The sequence below is a fragment of the Sphaerodactylus townsendi genome, linkage group LG01, assembly GCF_021028975.2.
Source record: "Sphaerodactylus townsendi isolate TG3544 linkage group LG01, MPM_Stown_v2.3, whole genome shotgun sequence".
Lineage (NCBI taxonomy): Eukaryota > Metazoa > Chordata > Lepidosauria > Squamata > Sphaerodactylidae > Sphaerodactylus > Sphaerodactylus townsendi.
The window spans coordinates 172,870,426-172,887,080 of NC_059425.1; the positions used below are offsets into that span (position 1 = coordinate 172,870,426).

The following is a 16,655-nucleotide window of genomic DNA, read 5'->3' on the forward strand; positions in this document are numbered from 1 at the left end:
AATTATTAAAAATGTATTCTTACTGTTCTTACTGGTAACTTTGTTTTCTTTTCCTGTAATCTTTTTTTTCCCAAAGGGAAAAAAGACTGTTCTTAAAAGTACAAGACTTCAGTGGCTCTAACAAAATTTACTCCAACATAAACTTCAGTGAAGCAGAGCTCACTCCACCAGATGCTAGGGATATAAACTTCAAATTTAATCAGGACATTTTTTTAAAAAATCACTCCTTACGGTAATTTGGTGATGGGATTTTAAGGTATTGGAGATAGTTTCAGGTGGGGAGCTGTGAAACAAAGGCCCGCAATAGTTGAACAAAAAAAGTGTCCAGTAGTACCTCAAAGTACCCTGGAGAATTTTGTTACTCTCCCCGTAACAGGCACCGGGGGGGGGGGGGGGGGGCTGAGAGAATTCTGAGAGAACTGTGACTAGACTAAGGTCGCTCAGCAGGATTCATATGGAGAAACGGGGGATCGAACCCAGACCTCCAGATTAGACTCAGCCAGCTCTTAACCACGACACCACGCTGGCTGTCACTCGTCAGGCTTCTAAAAGGGAAAGCACCGCGTTGCATGCCGGGAGACGGACTCATTAAAAAAAAAACCCGCCGCCAAGAATGAGGGGTAGCGAAGCCCGCTTTCCCGGACGCAGTGCATGCCGGTCGTGGTAGTCGTTGGACCGCGCGGCCTTTCGGGAACGGTAGTTCCCCCTCCCCCTCTGTGGTAGCCTGCCGTTCCGCTGCCGCTGAGGGGAGACGACGTCGCCGTTGGTGCCGCCGCCGCCGCCCCGCCGCCTTCTGCCTCACTTCCTCTTCCGGGCGCGCGGCCGCGAGGGAGGCGGGGGCGAGTCGGTCGGTCTGTCGGTCTGTCGGTGCCGGCGGCGGCGGCGGCGGCCTCCTCCTCCTTCTCCTCACAGGGCCGGGGAGGGGGGGAACAGAAGAGAATCAAGACGGGGGTTTTTCTCCCCCGCCGGGAAGGAGGAGCCGCCTCAGCCGCGATGGAGCCGGAGTCGGTGATCGAGGACAAGACCATCGAGCTCATGGTGAGTGGGAGAGGCTCGCCGGAGCCCGAGCGGCGCCTCAACTCCTTTCCCCAGCCCCGAAGAGTGGAGCGGAGACGCCACAACTGAGGGGGACGAAGGGAAGGGCCTCTCCTCGCCCGCGCTCCTTTTCCCCGCAGTGAGGGGCGAGGGGGCGGGTCTTGGACTTCCAGGCACCCCCCCTCCCTTCCCCTGCCTTCGTACAGGAGCATCCTCAAGGCGAGGCCCTTTTCTAACTAGGACAGCCACCTTTAGGGTGCGCCCCCCCCCCCACCTCCAGTATAAAATCTTGAGGGGAGGGAGAGGGTCTGCCTCTCCTTTATGTCAGCTTTTCTCAACCTCCCCCCCTTCCCCGCTTTGCCTCGCCGCAGCCCAAAGCCACCAGGACAAAGCCTGGCAGGTGTTGTGGGCAGCCAGCGCAAGTGCGAGCCTTGCTTCCCTCCCCCCCCCCTCTCTATCTCTTAAATCTTTCCCATCTTTTTTTTTTTTTTTCTCTCTCTCTCTTCTCCTCCCCACATCCTTTCCCATCTCTTTTCTCTCCCCATCTTCTTTCCATCTCTCTTTTCTTTTTCTCTCTTCCCTTCCCCAAATCTTTTTCCATCTTTTCTCTCTTCCTCCCCCCACATCCTTCCATCTCTTTTCTCTCTCCCCATCTTCTTCCATCTCTTTTCTCTCTTCCCTTCCCCCAAATCTTTTTCCATTTTTTCTCTCTTCCTCCCCCCACATCCTTCCATCTCTTTTCTCTCTCCCCATCATCTTCCATCTCTTTTCTCTATTCCCTTCCCCAAAATCTTTTTCCATCTTTTCTCTCTTCCTCCCCCCACATCCTTCCATCTCTTTTCTCTCCTCCCTTGTTCTATCTCTTTTCTCTCTTCCTCCCCCACATTCTTCCATCTCTTTTCTCTCTTCCTCCCCCCACATCCTTCCATCTCTTTTCTCTCTCCCCCACCTTCTTCCATCTCTTTTCCCTCTTCCTTCAAGCTTAACCGCCCTCCGTCTCTTTTTGCTCTTTCTTCTCCCACCTTCTTCCATCTCTTTTCTCCCCCCCCCCCACACCTTCGTCCATCTCTTTTTGCTTCCCCCCCCCAAAGGTGACTTTTGCCCTCGTTTCCGAACTTGCTTGGAGGATGCTCTTGAGCCCTAGGTGTGATTTTGGGATGTCTAGTTTGAGTTTTTGGAGACCAGTTTTTTTTCCAGATGCTCTGATATCTATGGAAGCTGGAATATGGTTGGTTTTGTAAGGTGCTAGGATTTTAATCTAGTCTTAACCTTTTGTGAATGAGACTATTTCTTTTAATGCCCAGTTGTCCACAAAAGTTTATGCTAGAATAAAATCCTTATGAAAAAGTATCATCTGACTCCTCTTCATTGTTCTAGCAACAGTCATACACATGGCCTTTTGGAGTTAAGATCTTAGTTCATTTTTCTGCCTCCTTATTACCCAGGGATGGTGGGGTGTGTGTGTGTCTATGATGGTCTCTTAGCAACTGTATATTTTGATCAATCAAGGTGATTCAGCAGCAGAAGTTTAACTTAACTGTTTAAAATTCTCCCTTTCTCCATTCTTCTTTGGAGTGGACAGCAAACTGAGGCTTTTGGATTTCAGGGACCCTCTGGTTAATGGTCCACCTTATTGTGCATGTTTGCTTGCGCAAATGCCATTTCCTTCTTGTAAGGTAGATCTCTTTTTACATTTAAGAGATCATAGTAAAAAATGACCACTTTCCAGAGAAACTGGTTCCTTCTCTTGTTAGAACTTCTGTTGAGTGTTGGAATATTTAAGCACTGTCAAATGAAATTGCATTTAAAATCATAATCTGAACACCAAAGCTGGAGATATTGAATGGATTATTCAACTTGTTAGAATAATCTGAGAGATTTGTTTTGGAAAGTTATGGAAAGATAGCGAACTAGGGTTTTTTTTGGGAAAAATCTAGAACATCCATGTGTGCATAAAACTAAGACCAGCAAGCAACAATTAAATTAGCTACAGGGGCCGAAATCGCACATTGGACAGTTTATAAGAGGAAAAGCTTCTGGCATCGATTGCATCCTGCCTGAACTTCTGAGAAACAATATTGACTGGTTGTCTCCATTTTTGCCTCACTGTTTTCTTACACTGATTTGACCAGTCATATTCCTAAGGTCAATTAGCTACGGGGAAAAACTGTTTTCATAGCTGTTGTGAACCTCCAATGTATGTGTGTTATAGATATATGATGGTTTAAATGTGATGTATTTTATCTGAGCATGTACTATGGTGCAAAAAAGCAATATGAAGCTAATACCATGTAATATTTTGATGCCCAGTGAATTGTCCCCAAACTGATTAGTCCATCTCACATTTATTTTAATCATTGAACTTTAGCACAACAAATCTCTCACCTGAAAGTTTTTTCCTTAGTTGGGAAGACCATCTTGAGCTTCAGCATCATGGGTATTTTGTTCTAAAGGATGGATAGTGCCTACGTTCAGTGGCTTATTGCAGGGAGTTGTGCATGTGTGGTGGGGGACATCCCGTTTGTGTTTGTACTACAGTTTTGACTTGGGGTGGTCTTTTGTTTCCGAAGCAGTTGTTCTGCGTGCGAATGTCTTGTATACTGTCAGTGCTGCAAAATGAAAATATTTATTTTGGTTAGGCTTGTTCCATAATTTTGTTTTCTTTGTAAGTAATGATGCTAATTGCTTAAGCATCATCCCTTTTTTGTACTTCAGAATTGTGCAGAATTAAGGTAGGATGTTAAAACAGCATGGCTTTGTTTACATACGTGGCTGTAATTTAAGGAATCCATTTTTTCATACTTTGTATAGTTAATGATATCCACGTCTAACACTGCTGAACTCTGCATTGTTGAGAAATCACAGTAGACAAAATGGCCACAGGGCAAATGAAGACAGTGTTACAGCAAATAAGAAGTAAATTAATTTAGTAACAGTAGTGAATTGACACTAAAGAGATTTTTAAAAAAAATATTGGGACTAAGAGCCTGACTGTAATCTTGTGCCAAGTTTCTCCAGCTAAACCCATTGATTCATAGAGGTGTGGCTGTTGCTCAGTGGCAAAATACCTGCTTTGCATGTGGAAGGTTCCAGATTCATCCCTGGCATTTCCAGTTTAAGAGGACCAGATCGTAGGTGATGCAAACAATCTCTGACTGAGACTCTAGACAACCGCTGCCAATCAAGTAAAAAAGAGTGACCTTGATAGACTAATGGTGCGGCTCAGTATGTTCATGTGATTTTAATTGTCTTAGATTGGAATAACTTTGCATAAGATGTCACTGCTGGTAATGGTCCAAAGGTGGGAAGGAACATGTACTGTGTTTTATGTAGCCTTCTATGTTAAAAAAAACCCAACAACCCTGAATTTTAATGCCAGAGTTAGAATTCTTGTTGTGGCTCAGCATTGCAACTCTGTATAAAAATCAGAATTTACCTGCATTTTTTTCATCTGTTGCCAATGTTCCCTTGTGAGGTTTGTTGGTGACTCCATGCTCCAGGTTTCACAGTACTGGTTATTTCTGTACTAATATAGCAGTGGTTCTCAACCTGGGTATGTGTGGATTTACTGCAGGAGGCGTGTGAACCCGTATGTTCACTGAACATTTTAATCTTTTTGTTACCATGTATTTTATCAATTAACAGATATTGTACAACTGCTAACATACGGGGTTGTGAAATTTTTTGATGTTAAAAATGTATCCTCATATTTGAAAAAAGTTGGGAACTCCATTGTTGTAGCACAGGCTTGGCGTCCATAAAATCTCTTCATTCTTCAGCTGAGGGATCTTTGAAAGTAGAACTTGAACCCCAACAGAGATGGATTATCACAAAGGCCAGATCCAATACTTTTCCATTGGTCATTACAAAGGGTCATTACTTATCCATCCCTCTCTAGGATCAGGTTTGTCCACACTGTAAAAACCAAGTGGAGACTCTTGCTCACATTATACTCGACTGTCCAAGATATGTGGGCATTAGGAATTTTTCTCCCCGGCTGGCCCTGGACAAATCTGAAAGAGACTCTGACAATTCTGCTGTGGAGCTTCTGTTAAACAATACAGATGTCGTGCTCTTGGGAAAAGTAGCAAAATTTCTTTTACAAGTGACAGAACTTTCTAAATAATGTATACTTCTATATACAGTCTTTCTGTCTGCGTTTTGAATGTACTCTTGATTTGTACTTCATAAATGTCTGGTAACGCTCTAGAGTGATGGTGGCGAACCTATGGCACTCCAGATGTTCATGAACTACAATTCCCATCAGCCCCTGCCAATTGGCCACCCTGGCAGGGGCTGATGAGAATTGTAGTCCATGAACATCTGGAGTGCCATAGGTTTGCCACCACGGCTCTAGAGCCTATTTTAAATGCCTAATAAAGGTTGTTGTGTTGTGAAGTAGAACTTGGAAAGTCTGTTGCCTGATGCCCTGAATAAAGTCTGCCAGTCAACTGCTGTAGTTGAGTGGTGAGAGCGACTTAAGGAGTAGCATTACACTCTTTTCCTTCCAGAAGGCTGTTCTGAGGGTTTGCTTATTTGGGTGTGTGGCAGTATTGGACAGTGAGAACTGCTGCTACAGTTATAACATAGATGTGGAAGGAGAGTTGGTCTGTGAGGTTCTCTTCCCCTTTAGTCTGCCAAATCGTGTGGGCACTAGTTCGTGTTTGGGCATTTTGTTTCCTTTCAGGAGCAAAATGAACAACTCCCGTGGTGGTGGAACAACTCCTGTAGTGGTGGAATCTTGTGAGTTCCCTTGTCACTTCTTTCTACAAGCCTGCTGTCTTGACAGGAAAGAAGGTTCCCCACTCTCCCCGGTGACAGTATGAATTAGGTTTCATATCTTGATAATGGCTTTGCTTCAGTCCCATGTGGTTCTATCCTGGCAAAATCTCAGGTGTGTTGTAAATGTTCTGAGAATGGGGAAGACACAGTAAGCAGTTCATGAAACTGGAACGGGGAAGATGAAGTTTCTGTGGGACTCTTGTCTCTCTAATAGGCTTCCTGAATGTTGCATTCAGCACATTAAGAACTCAGAAAAAGATTATGCTGATAGCATTAAGTATTGAGAATAAGTGGACTGAATTTCAGTTAATTTAACACGCACTTTCTATGCACCCTAGTGCTTCTCAGTGCTGTAGTCCTCGACATGATGCCATGAGGCCCACTGATACCCTTCCTGGTGCCCATAAAGTGTTCTTGGAAAGGGGTGTGTGGTCATGTCGGGCTTCTGATTGGCCATTGGAGATGTGGGTGGCTGTGCAGATTTTTCAAATGTTGCTGGAGTGTGATAGACCATTGTACAGCTGATGCTGTCTCCTGTGGCAGCCATTTTATGGCTTTGCTCACCACACTGTGTCAGAATTCCAGAGATGCCTGCCGACTTAAAGTGGTTGGGGACCCCTGGCTTAGTGGTCTTTCAAGGAAATTAAACCAGGTAGATGAGTTGCGGAAAGAATAGTGGCGTTTTTGCGGTTTCTTGGAATAGACGTCTTCCTTTTTTAAAAAAATCACTTTCTTCATGCTAGAGAGATCGCTTGTGCTGTGTTTGTTTAGGTAATTTTTTGTTACGGTGCTCTTATTAATTAAATTATTACCATTAATCATGTCCTTAAACTGATTGTCTTAGATTGCAAACCTCTTTTCATAATATGCATGTGATGCTGGATCTCGACATTTTGACCCTTAGTACTCACAGTGAATGCAATGAATGCGGTCTAGTAGGTGAAATTATTGCTTTAAGTAGCTGATAAATACGAACAGGAATCTGTGAAAGACTTTGGAATATGACACTGCGTCAGCATAATCTGTACAAACATTGAGCACTGCAAATGACAATTTTCAGTGTATTAGTATGCTTTACAAAATGCCAGACTTAATGGCACTCTGTGGAAATCTTTGCTATGAAATAGGCATAGTAACCTTGTGTGATTAATTGAGCCACCTCCTGTATATTTTTACCATTGCTAATCAAGGTGTAATTTGCAGACCATTTCAGGTTTTGTTTCTCTCACTTTAAGAACAAATCCCTGCCCTTCTTCTAAGAGGCTTGGGGGCTTGCGCATGAAACAGGGCAAGCCTGACTTCTGAACCCAAGTTTCTCCAGGCTTCCTCATTAGGCACAGCAACAGATGTTCAGTGCACTTTTGTACTCTGTCTTTCTCCTGGGATCAATGAATATATGTTCTCGCAGTTTCTTCTAGAAGGTGTTGTGACCTGCTCAACCACAAGTTTTGTGGGAGGGGTCCTTTGAGGATGTAACAGGAAGTGGCATAGGCTTCTGCACGCCCCAAAGTGTACTGAATCAAGTGCTGGTTGAAGCCGTCACTCTCTCCAGTTCAGCATCCTTGTAGTGTCTCCCTGTAGTCCGTGTATGATCAAAATGTTTGCAAAATTTTTTACCCTAGCAACATCAGCCTATTGCGTAGAGTCGAAAACGTATTCCAAAACTGTGTCTGATCTGCATTGCTTTCATCTCAGGGTATATACCTGTTTTTAAAATTCCAGCTGCAAATGTGGAATCTTTACAGGTGACTTAAATCCACAACGTACAGGCATTTAAAGAATCCCATAAAGACAATTTGTTTTGTCAGTGTCTACTGCTTGGTGTTCGCTACTGTAGTCTGTGTGCATTAAAATAAATGGGTAGGCCGTTGAACATAACGGCACCTGAGTTGTACCCACAGAGATGGGACTTTGAGTTGTGTTCTCTTAGAGTGCAGAGTTGCTTCTCTCATTAGTATACCAGATAAGAATAAGTATCCTATGCAGTATCTTTCAGTGGTTTATCCTTGTACAAGTTCACCCTCAAAATAACGAAATCTGTGTAATAGATTGGTGGACTGCAACACAGTGTACAAAAAGTTGACAAAATTGTTCTGACAAGATAGCTGGGACCTTTAATGTCTTGATGTTTGAGTAATTTAATGAGTGTCACGTTTTGATTGCAAGTATTGTGCCAGCTTGCAGAGCCCACAGATCACTCTGACCTCAGTCAAATGAGCAATTGGCTTGGACTGTGCTGATCCGCCAGGGAAAGGTCTGGATACAGTTTTCTTGCTCTCCCCAATGGGCTTATGTTGCAAAGCTGGTGCTCCGCTTTGGGGGTACGGATGTGGAGTCCATGTGTCAGTTACAAGTGTAAGAGGCCCGGGATATTAAATTAATTTTTATACCATAAACCAACCCCCCCCCCTTTCTTTTTGCATCTGTGGCATCTGCCATAGATGTCAGGCTCTCCATGGCAGCCTGCTTTTATGCAGATGACCCTTGTAAGTTTTGAGTGACATTAACAAAACTACTGAGATATAAAGTGACCTGGGGTTGATAGAGGGTTAATCAAATTGCCTAAATTATGTTATGAGACTACATTTAACAACTCTGTGGTATAATTTTGTCAAGCTTATCATGCTCACAGGCTGTAGGTTATATAAGGTTTTATTGATGTATTTATTTTTTGCTGCTCTCTCATCTGTATTTCTTTCACCTTAAGCCATAAAGGCAGGTTGCTGCCCCTGACCTCTTGTGAAATTTAGTTGCATAATGGAAATGTCTTTCATATTGAGGCTTGGGGAAGCAAAGGCCTCTCTCAGGGGGAGGGCACTTTGGCATGCATGATTCCCGCCAATCAGTTAAGGTGCTTCCCTTAGTTTCAAACTTCCTGTTTCCAATGGTGGGGGTCACCTGACTCCTCAGTTCATTTCCTGCCTTGCCAAGGAGCACAGGTTTTTGATGGGAGCTCCTGATCTGGACACTTACAGCTTTGCCTTTTCTTTTTCTACATTGTTTTTTCCCCTATTCTACCTTCCTTCATGCTCCCTTCCAAAAAGCAGTAAAGTTGAGATGGCAGAAAGACAATAGATGTCAAGGAAGCCAAGGGTGGTCTCATTCCCATGAAGAATGGAAATGGCCTTTCTTAAGGGCTGTACCCCTGTGCAACAGGGAGGTAAGGGTTGTACCCCTGTGGAACAGGACTGGCAGACTCCACGAAAGCTAGTGTAGCACAGAGAACTAGAGGACACCAGTGGCATAAATTTCACTTTCTTCCCTTGCACCTCCCTGAAAATGCAGGCCCAAGTGAAGCATGAGGCGAGGTTGCAGGCCTGTCTCACAGGGTGAATCTGTTCTTCTGTGCAAGCTTAGGCAATAATTATCTCAGCAAGAATGCAGTTGTTAAGCAGGGAACCCTGGTTCTTTCTAACCTGGTTTGGGCACAGAGGCAGCGGCTATGGGCCAAGATCTTTCTTGTCCTTGTGCAGTCGAGCACTATAATCTGACCATGGAGTGCAATTCCCACTGCCAAGTCCAAAGGAATTCCGCTCCCAATTTCAAAATGAATAACATAAGGCACAATGCCTTTGCCTTCCCTCCCTGAACATACCCACCCCTCCAAAACAACTCCCCACCTCTATAAATTGATGTGGCACAGCGGGCCCTTTACCTAACAATGCTGTAGATCCCTTACTGGTTCTGCTGAAGGTTACACTTATTGTAGCCTTTCCTTCAAGAGCCTTTTAAGACCTTGAACGGTGAGAGACAGTTCTATCAACCTTGCATCAGCATCCCTCAGGGAGTCTCGCAGCTGTGCAGTTTTTGATACCAGGGCCTGAAACCGCCATTCCTGTCTGTCAGGGCATACAATCTTGGACCTACATTGGAACCCTCCTTAAAACAATGACCTACCATATTCTGGGTCCATGATGCAGTTGTCTTCCTGAAGCTGACATAATCATGACCTGGTTGGTGCCTGGATGGGGAAACTCTGTGGATGCTGCCTCAGGTTCATTGATGGAGATTATGGGATTATGAGGTCAGTATAGGTGTATAGTTTTCTGTTTGACTTTCTAGTTTATATGCTAACTTTTAATTCTGCCTACAGGTAAATATAACCTACACAGTTCCTCAAACACTAACTCGAAGACAGTCTCTCCTCTAGGGTGTCTCCCTCACACAGTGCTTCTCAGAGAAGGACTTGCAGCTTTTCTCCAGGAGACTTTTCCTTTCTCTCTTCAAAAACTCAACCACCCTCAGGAGAAATTAACCAAGCCACTGGTATGATTAATGAGTATCATGGTGTTGTGGTTGACTCCAGGACCTTGGCACAGATTCCCTATGTAAATCTGTCCTTCCTGGCACTTAATTAGAGTAGCTCAGCTCACTTAGAACTGACTCTTCGCCACCACAGAACAGAGCTCTAACAATACCCATTCCCGCTTGTGTTCAATTCAGTTCTTCCCTCAAAACTCGCAGTGCTCTGGCTAAGAAAGTTCTGCAGTTCTCTCTACCCAATCACGTGGAATTCCATATAAACCCTTTGAGCTGTCAACATTCTACTGTTTGAAGAAGCCTAAGTGTCTGTATATGTCACACCAGGCCTCTGTTCATTAGCTCTGCCTGAACATTTGCCACGGGCTCATCTAGATAGTTGATATAATTGGAATGTTAGCAAGAAAGTGCCAAGTCCCTGTTACTCCAAAACAGAGCCTCTGACTTCAGGGTCAGGATGTGCCTTCTGCTCATGTGCATATTTGATATACTGCCAGTGTAGGGAATGGGTGATGGCTTACTGGTAGAACAGCCTGTGGCATGTGGTAGGCCTCTTGGAATAATGCCTGTTATCTGCTGTTAAAAGATGGAGTAAGGAAAAGTGTAAGGAAAAGTGCCAACTCATTATGAGGCATTATAAACTGGCTGGCTGAGCAAAACCCATAAGTCAGTGAGGGACTCTGTATTGAAGGGGTCTCCAACCTGCAGCCCTCCAGATGTTCATAGACTACAATTCTCATCAGCTCTGGTAGGGGCTGATGGAAATATTGGTCCTTGAACATCTGGATGGTCACAGGTTGGAGACTCCTGCTGAAGAGGGTCTCAAGAGCAGTTATTTTGGAGGTTCAGTCAGACCTTGCACCTCCATTGCCTCCTATCCCTTCTCCCTCATGGGATGGTGCAACCCAAAACTTTGCCTTCCATAGACTCCTCCCTCAGGCCTTGGAAAATCACTTCTAGGCAGGATCTTTCATGGCTGTTTGGACTATCATGTCCCAGCTTGTTCAAGGGGTCAGTGTTAGAAAAGTGCAAGACCCAGTCCTTCTGATCATGTTGATATATCTGATGTGTCCCAACATTTACTATTGGTTGCTGGACATAATCTAAAGTAACGGTCCTTTTTAGTCCGCTATCTTGCCTCCAGTATTCTGATGGCTTCAGATATGCCTGTTAGGAGGCTCTGTGCCTCGTACATACCACGAGTCCTCCATTTCTGGTTGGGGGAATCTGATTAAGTCCCAAGAAGAAAGATGGTGCCCTATTCAGAGAGACTGTGAATGGTCGCCCATTCTTCTACCCAATAAATAAGATTCCTGGTTCTACACATTTTTCCTCACTGAGGAGTAGTATGGCTCAATTCTCTAATACTCATTGTGTTTCTTGGTGCCTGCATATGATATTGTTGGCCCCTGTGATCTTGCACTTCATCTCTCTAATGGGATCCCTCTAAAAACTATAGTAATTGGCCATGCTGGCAGGGGCTGATGGGAATTGTAGTCCATAACATCTGGAGTGCCAAAGGTTCGCCACCACTGCTATAGTTCTTTCTAAGTTTTCTCTGCTGATCTTTAAATTCAGCAGGTGGGATTTTGGAGCTCAGAACCTTGTTATCAGTAGCCTTTTCTCTCCCATGCAACAGGATACCCTTGGAATAGATCCTACATTCCAACTGTAAGGGTAATTCTCATTTCTTGACTTTAGGGTTTTGCTTCTACTCCCTTGTATTAATCTGCACACCAACTGAAGGAAGGATGCACTTTGCTTTCAGGTGTAACTCTGTTTTCTCTTGGAGGGAAAGTTTCATTAGGTAAGATGATTTCTTCCCAGCTCCTTCCACTTACCCAGGTGGATAGAAGGTCTCCAGTCCAGCACAGACTACATGGCTTAGGTAACTTGTCCCCTTGTCCATCCAAATCAACCCTAGTGTTGCAAAGATCACACTGGTAGAGAGGTAACTGTTGAAATTGAGATTACTGGTATAATTTCCACTTGAGAATTTTCCATCAACTACATTGACTGCATCAACAGATTATAGCTTTGATAGATGGCTACTACTGTACTTGTTCAAACAAGACAGGTGAGCCGTTCCCACCGAACATAGGGAGTTACTGGTTTTGAACATACCATATTAAGATTCTCCCCCCATAAGTGAGAAAGGAACGCTGGTGCTTACTATGAGGGTTCCTTGTCCTCGAAGAAGGGAGGGCATCTTATCCCACCCTAAGTAATGGAGCAGAAAGTTTTGACTGACCAAAGACCTGTTTTTCTCTGGATATGTATTTCCATTACATTGCTAATGATTGTCTTGTTTTCTTGTTTACTGACTGTTTAGTTTGGAGCTATGTAGTATTGATTTGGCGTGTTTTCCTTTTTATAGTTTTCTCTCTGAGTTCTAGGATAAGTTATTATATGGCTTGGGGAGCCCCTGAACTGAGGAGCAGGGTGACCCCTACTTTGGAACAATATGGAAAAGACCTGCCTCATTAACTGATTGGTGGAAATCACCCATGCTAAGATGCCCTCCCTTCCTCAGAGTAGAAGGAACCCTTATGGTAAGTGTCAGTTTTCCTGTTGGTGGTTGTTTGGCTTAGAGGAGGAAGAATCCCGGCATGAAATGAAATTGCACTGCTTCTGAATGGGTTGGATCTAGTAATTTGCTGATGCAAGGATCTTGTTCTAGGATTGTGCTCCTTCCTTCTGTCCCCTTCCCTCAAAAGCAATTACTGACCTTAGGAAAGCTGACTTCCAGTGGCACTCTCCTGAAGGAAAAGTGAGCTGCACCAATGGAAGAGGCACGAGAAACTTTTTCAACCCCCGCCCCCATGGACCCACATGACTGTTGCTGTTTGCAGGTGCTGTGAATCAACTCCATCCTCCTGAGGCTGGAAATGACTGGAGCGGTTGAAAAAGATTGATGACGATCAGTGTCTTTGGCTTGATGTATCACACATTTAGGTTCTGAGTAGCCATTTTCATAAACAGCAGGTCATGGCTTAGTGGCAGGGCAGTTGATTTGCCTGCAGAAGGACCCAAGTTAAGTGCCTTGCTTGTCCACTTAAGGCAGTGGTTCTCAACCTTCCTAATGCTGCGACCCTTTAATACAGTTCCTCATGTTGTGGTGACCCCCAACCCTAACATTTATCTGTTTTACAGATGGAGAACACTGATGCAGAGAGTATTAGGCGACCCCTGTGAAAGGGTAGTTTGGCCCCAAAAGGGGTCCCGACTCCCAGGTTGAGAACCACCGCCATAGCCTTTGAAACCCTGTTTCTGACCAGTGATTTCAGTCACTTGAAGTGGGAGCCCACAGGTTGAGAACCACTGACTTAAGGGATTCAGGTAGTAGGCGTTTGGAAAGATCTTGTTCTGCCTGAGACCAGGGGAAGCCACTGTCAGCACTGATCTAGGTGGCCTAGTGGCATGTATCATCATCATCATCATCATCATCATCATCATCATCATTTTATTTATTTATTTATTTAATATGCTGCCCACCCCTGGAGGGCTCTGGGCGGTGTACAACATAAAATGACATAACATAACAGGAAGAGCACAATCGTAATCAGACAACCATAATCTCAAATATAAATATGGCTCTATAACATTAAAATAGCTAACCCATTTAAAATACAGCGTACAATATACAGCGTCCAACAGTTTAAAAAACCCCTCTTGCTCATTTGTCTAAAGATCCAGGAATAGGGGCAAGCAAGAAAAAGCAAATCAGAAAATATTGCCTTTCTGTAAACCCCAAGTTGTTAGTTTGAGGAGCTTCCCACAGTTGGTTAGACAAGCATCATTTCTTTTCTGTCCCAAGGCTGTGGAGAGCTCTTGGCTTTGCCTTCTGCTCTGCCCTTAAAACTGAATTTTTGGAACTGTTTGTGAAAATCAGTTAGGGCTTGTGATGTGGATTGGAATTAAACTAACAGCTTATTTTGTCCACATACGGAGTGTCAAATGTTAAGCCTGGTTCAAAAAGAGACATTAGTATTTGAGCAGCATATTTGAGACAGGATGGAGGAGATGCCTCTTGGTAAATATCTAGATTTCAAATTTTGAGTTAAGGCAGTGATTTAATCCAATTTTGTAGTTACTTTGCAAAATCTGTAGAGTCTCTTGTCCCTGTTGTGCCATTGGCTTCTCGTTATTCATGTCAACCTGCACATTTTCCTTGTTTTCTCTATTGCCAGTGGCATCCCTGCAGAGAATGGTGCCCAGGGCAAGTACTGAAATTGCCCCCCTCCAATTGTGCCCTCAGAGAAGGACGGAGGGAAAGGGTGCCCTCAACCTCTTGCTTACCTCTCGAGTGGAGGTTGGTGGGTGGGGGCACACGAGGAGGCGGCAGCGGTGGCAGGCAGTGCAAAGCAGCTCTCATGGGGGGGAAATGGCCACTGAAAGTGCCCTCCACTTGTAACACTCTGAAGTGGTGCCTGGGGCATTGCCCCCCTCTGTTTTCCCTTAGATACAACACTGACTATTACTCTGTGGTTTGTAGCTTGTTCAACACAAAGACTGTCAAATCCTAGCAGAACATTTCTAGGAATCTCATGGTTTGTGTTAATTTATACTTCAGGAGCAAGTGCAACCAACAGCACAGGCCTTTGAAACCACTGATCCTGCATGGTTTCAGGAAGGAATTTTAGAACTGAAATGTCATTACCTGCATATGGATTGTTATCCTCCAACTGTCTATCTGGAGTCTGTTGAAACACTTTTCCATATGCAGTGAAGTAATTCATGTTCCAAGTAGACAGAACTGTTAAAAAGCCAGATACTCTAAAGAACACGTTCCTGTATATTGTATGCCAAGGGATAGCCACTGCCCATTGAACACAACCAGAGGTAGCTGGTAACTGGCTCATTGTTGGTTATTTTTATTTTCACGGGAACTCTGCAGCCAGTCTGCCATTTTGTGGGTTTCTCAAACTAGTGACTAGTGCTATGCTTCTGGTAAATAGATGGCTACTGCACTCTTATTTCAGATTCTTAATGGCTGGCTGTAATGTCTGATCTCATCTTGGAATTAACAGATAGCCAGCTATCAAAATAATTGACTGTTAAGCATGATGAATGAATGATTTTATTACGGCCACAAGGCCAGCAAGAAGAAAACAAAAACAGATTCAATTTATGCATATATATACAAAAATCCACGCCCAAAAGAAGCATCAACTTACGACATCATCTTACAGCCACCATCAACTGGTACTACTCCCTGTCTTTACATAGATCTGCGCTTATTGTATGCTAACATACAACATTTGGCTGCCTGCAGAGATATAAAAGAAACTCAGTAGAATTCTGGTAAGAGCAAAATCAGAGTCAACTGCAATTGGATTAATATAATGAATTAACAATGATTGAATTAACGACTTCCCTTCCCCTTTATAGAGCTCACAATGCAGTAGGATGTGTGACATAGAGTCCACTTCTCCTGAATTGCAAACACATGCTGTCCTGGACCGTGGAACTTTTTGAAATCTTCCCACTAAATTGACTGATGGAAAAGCAACAGAACAGGCCCTAGAAAAGGCCCAGCGACATTTTGCAGATACAATATTAGATAAATAGGGGGTGGCTGAAATTCAGTGTTAAACAGCATGATAAGTGAGCTGAAAGAGAAAAAAGGTTTTTTTCCCTCCCTAATGTCTGAATTTCATGTGTGTTACAAATCACTGTAACTTGGAACTTCAGAAGCAGATAATTACAATACCGAAAATAATGTTGTGTTAAGTGTCAGTGGTGAAGTGGATCTTTTTATTGGATCAAATAAAAGTTAAAATTTGAATTTGTTTTGAGACATGGTATCCTAGCATGGTCTGAATTCAAATTGTATATTATGAAAAAAGTTAATTACTTGCATGGTAGATATTTAATGATATAACAAATTATTCTATGTGAAAATTTAAGAATCCATTTTAATAACTTCAGAATAACTTCAGTTATAGTTAATGTGACAACAAACTTCAGGGATTTTTGAAAAGGAGGTAATATAAGGCTACTGGAATGAACAGAGCAGTTTGATACGAAAATTCAGAATATTGTGAGTGGACTATTTAGAGGAAAGGTGATTTGCTAATAATTACTTTGACAAATAATAGCAATGTATTAAATGAAATGAGGAAGTAGTTCATTTTGAGATTCTTATGACTCGATCGCTTGCCAAAGCTGCACTGTGAAGCAAGCTTTGGTGGTGTGACTCACTTCATCTGGTTTGAATTTTATGGTTTTTGTTCCAGGTTCGGTGAATGGAAAAGTTTTGCTGTATTTTGTGAACGGCATACTAGATTTTATGTGTTGCATCTCAAATTTAAGAGGAACCTTACTAAATTGCACCAAGGTCTATGTCAGGGGTGTCCATCTCTGGCCCTCCAGATGTTCATGGACTACAATTCCATGCTGACAGAGGCTGATGGGAATCATAACCCATTGACATCTGGAGGGCCAGTTGGACACCTCTGATCTATGTAATCCAGAGTTCACCAGTGGCTAGCCAGATCCTTGGAGAAGTCTACAGTGCACAAAGAAAACAATCCTGTTGTCCCAGCCTCTGGTATTCAAAGGCATTGTACCTCTGT

At 43.6% G+C, this 16,655-nt stretch overlaps 1 protein-coding gene across 4 annotated transcripts in view; it reads left to right on the forward strand.

Moving 5' to 3' along the window:
* The first annotated feature begins 701 nt into the window (after positions 1-701).
* FBXW11 (F-box and WD repeat domain containing 11) overlaps positions 702-16,655 on the forward strand; it is a 145,651-nt gene continuing 129,697 nt past the window's right edge. For 3 of the 4 annotated variants that reach the window (XM_048500028.1, XM_048500044.1, XM_048500020.1), the window contains exon 1: positions 702-1,038. Coding sequence is in view for 2 of the 4 variants with exons in the window: in XM_048500020.1 (XP_048355977.1) it covers positions 994-1,038 (45 nt within the window). In the remaining 2 variants the exon portion in view is untranslated. The remainder of the gene's footprint in view (positions 1,039-16,655) is intronic. The other variant, XM_048500036.1, reaches the window with a different exon arrangement.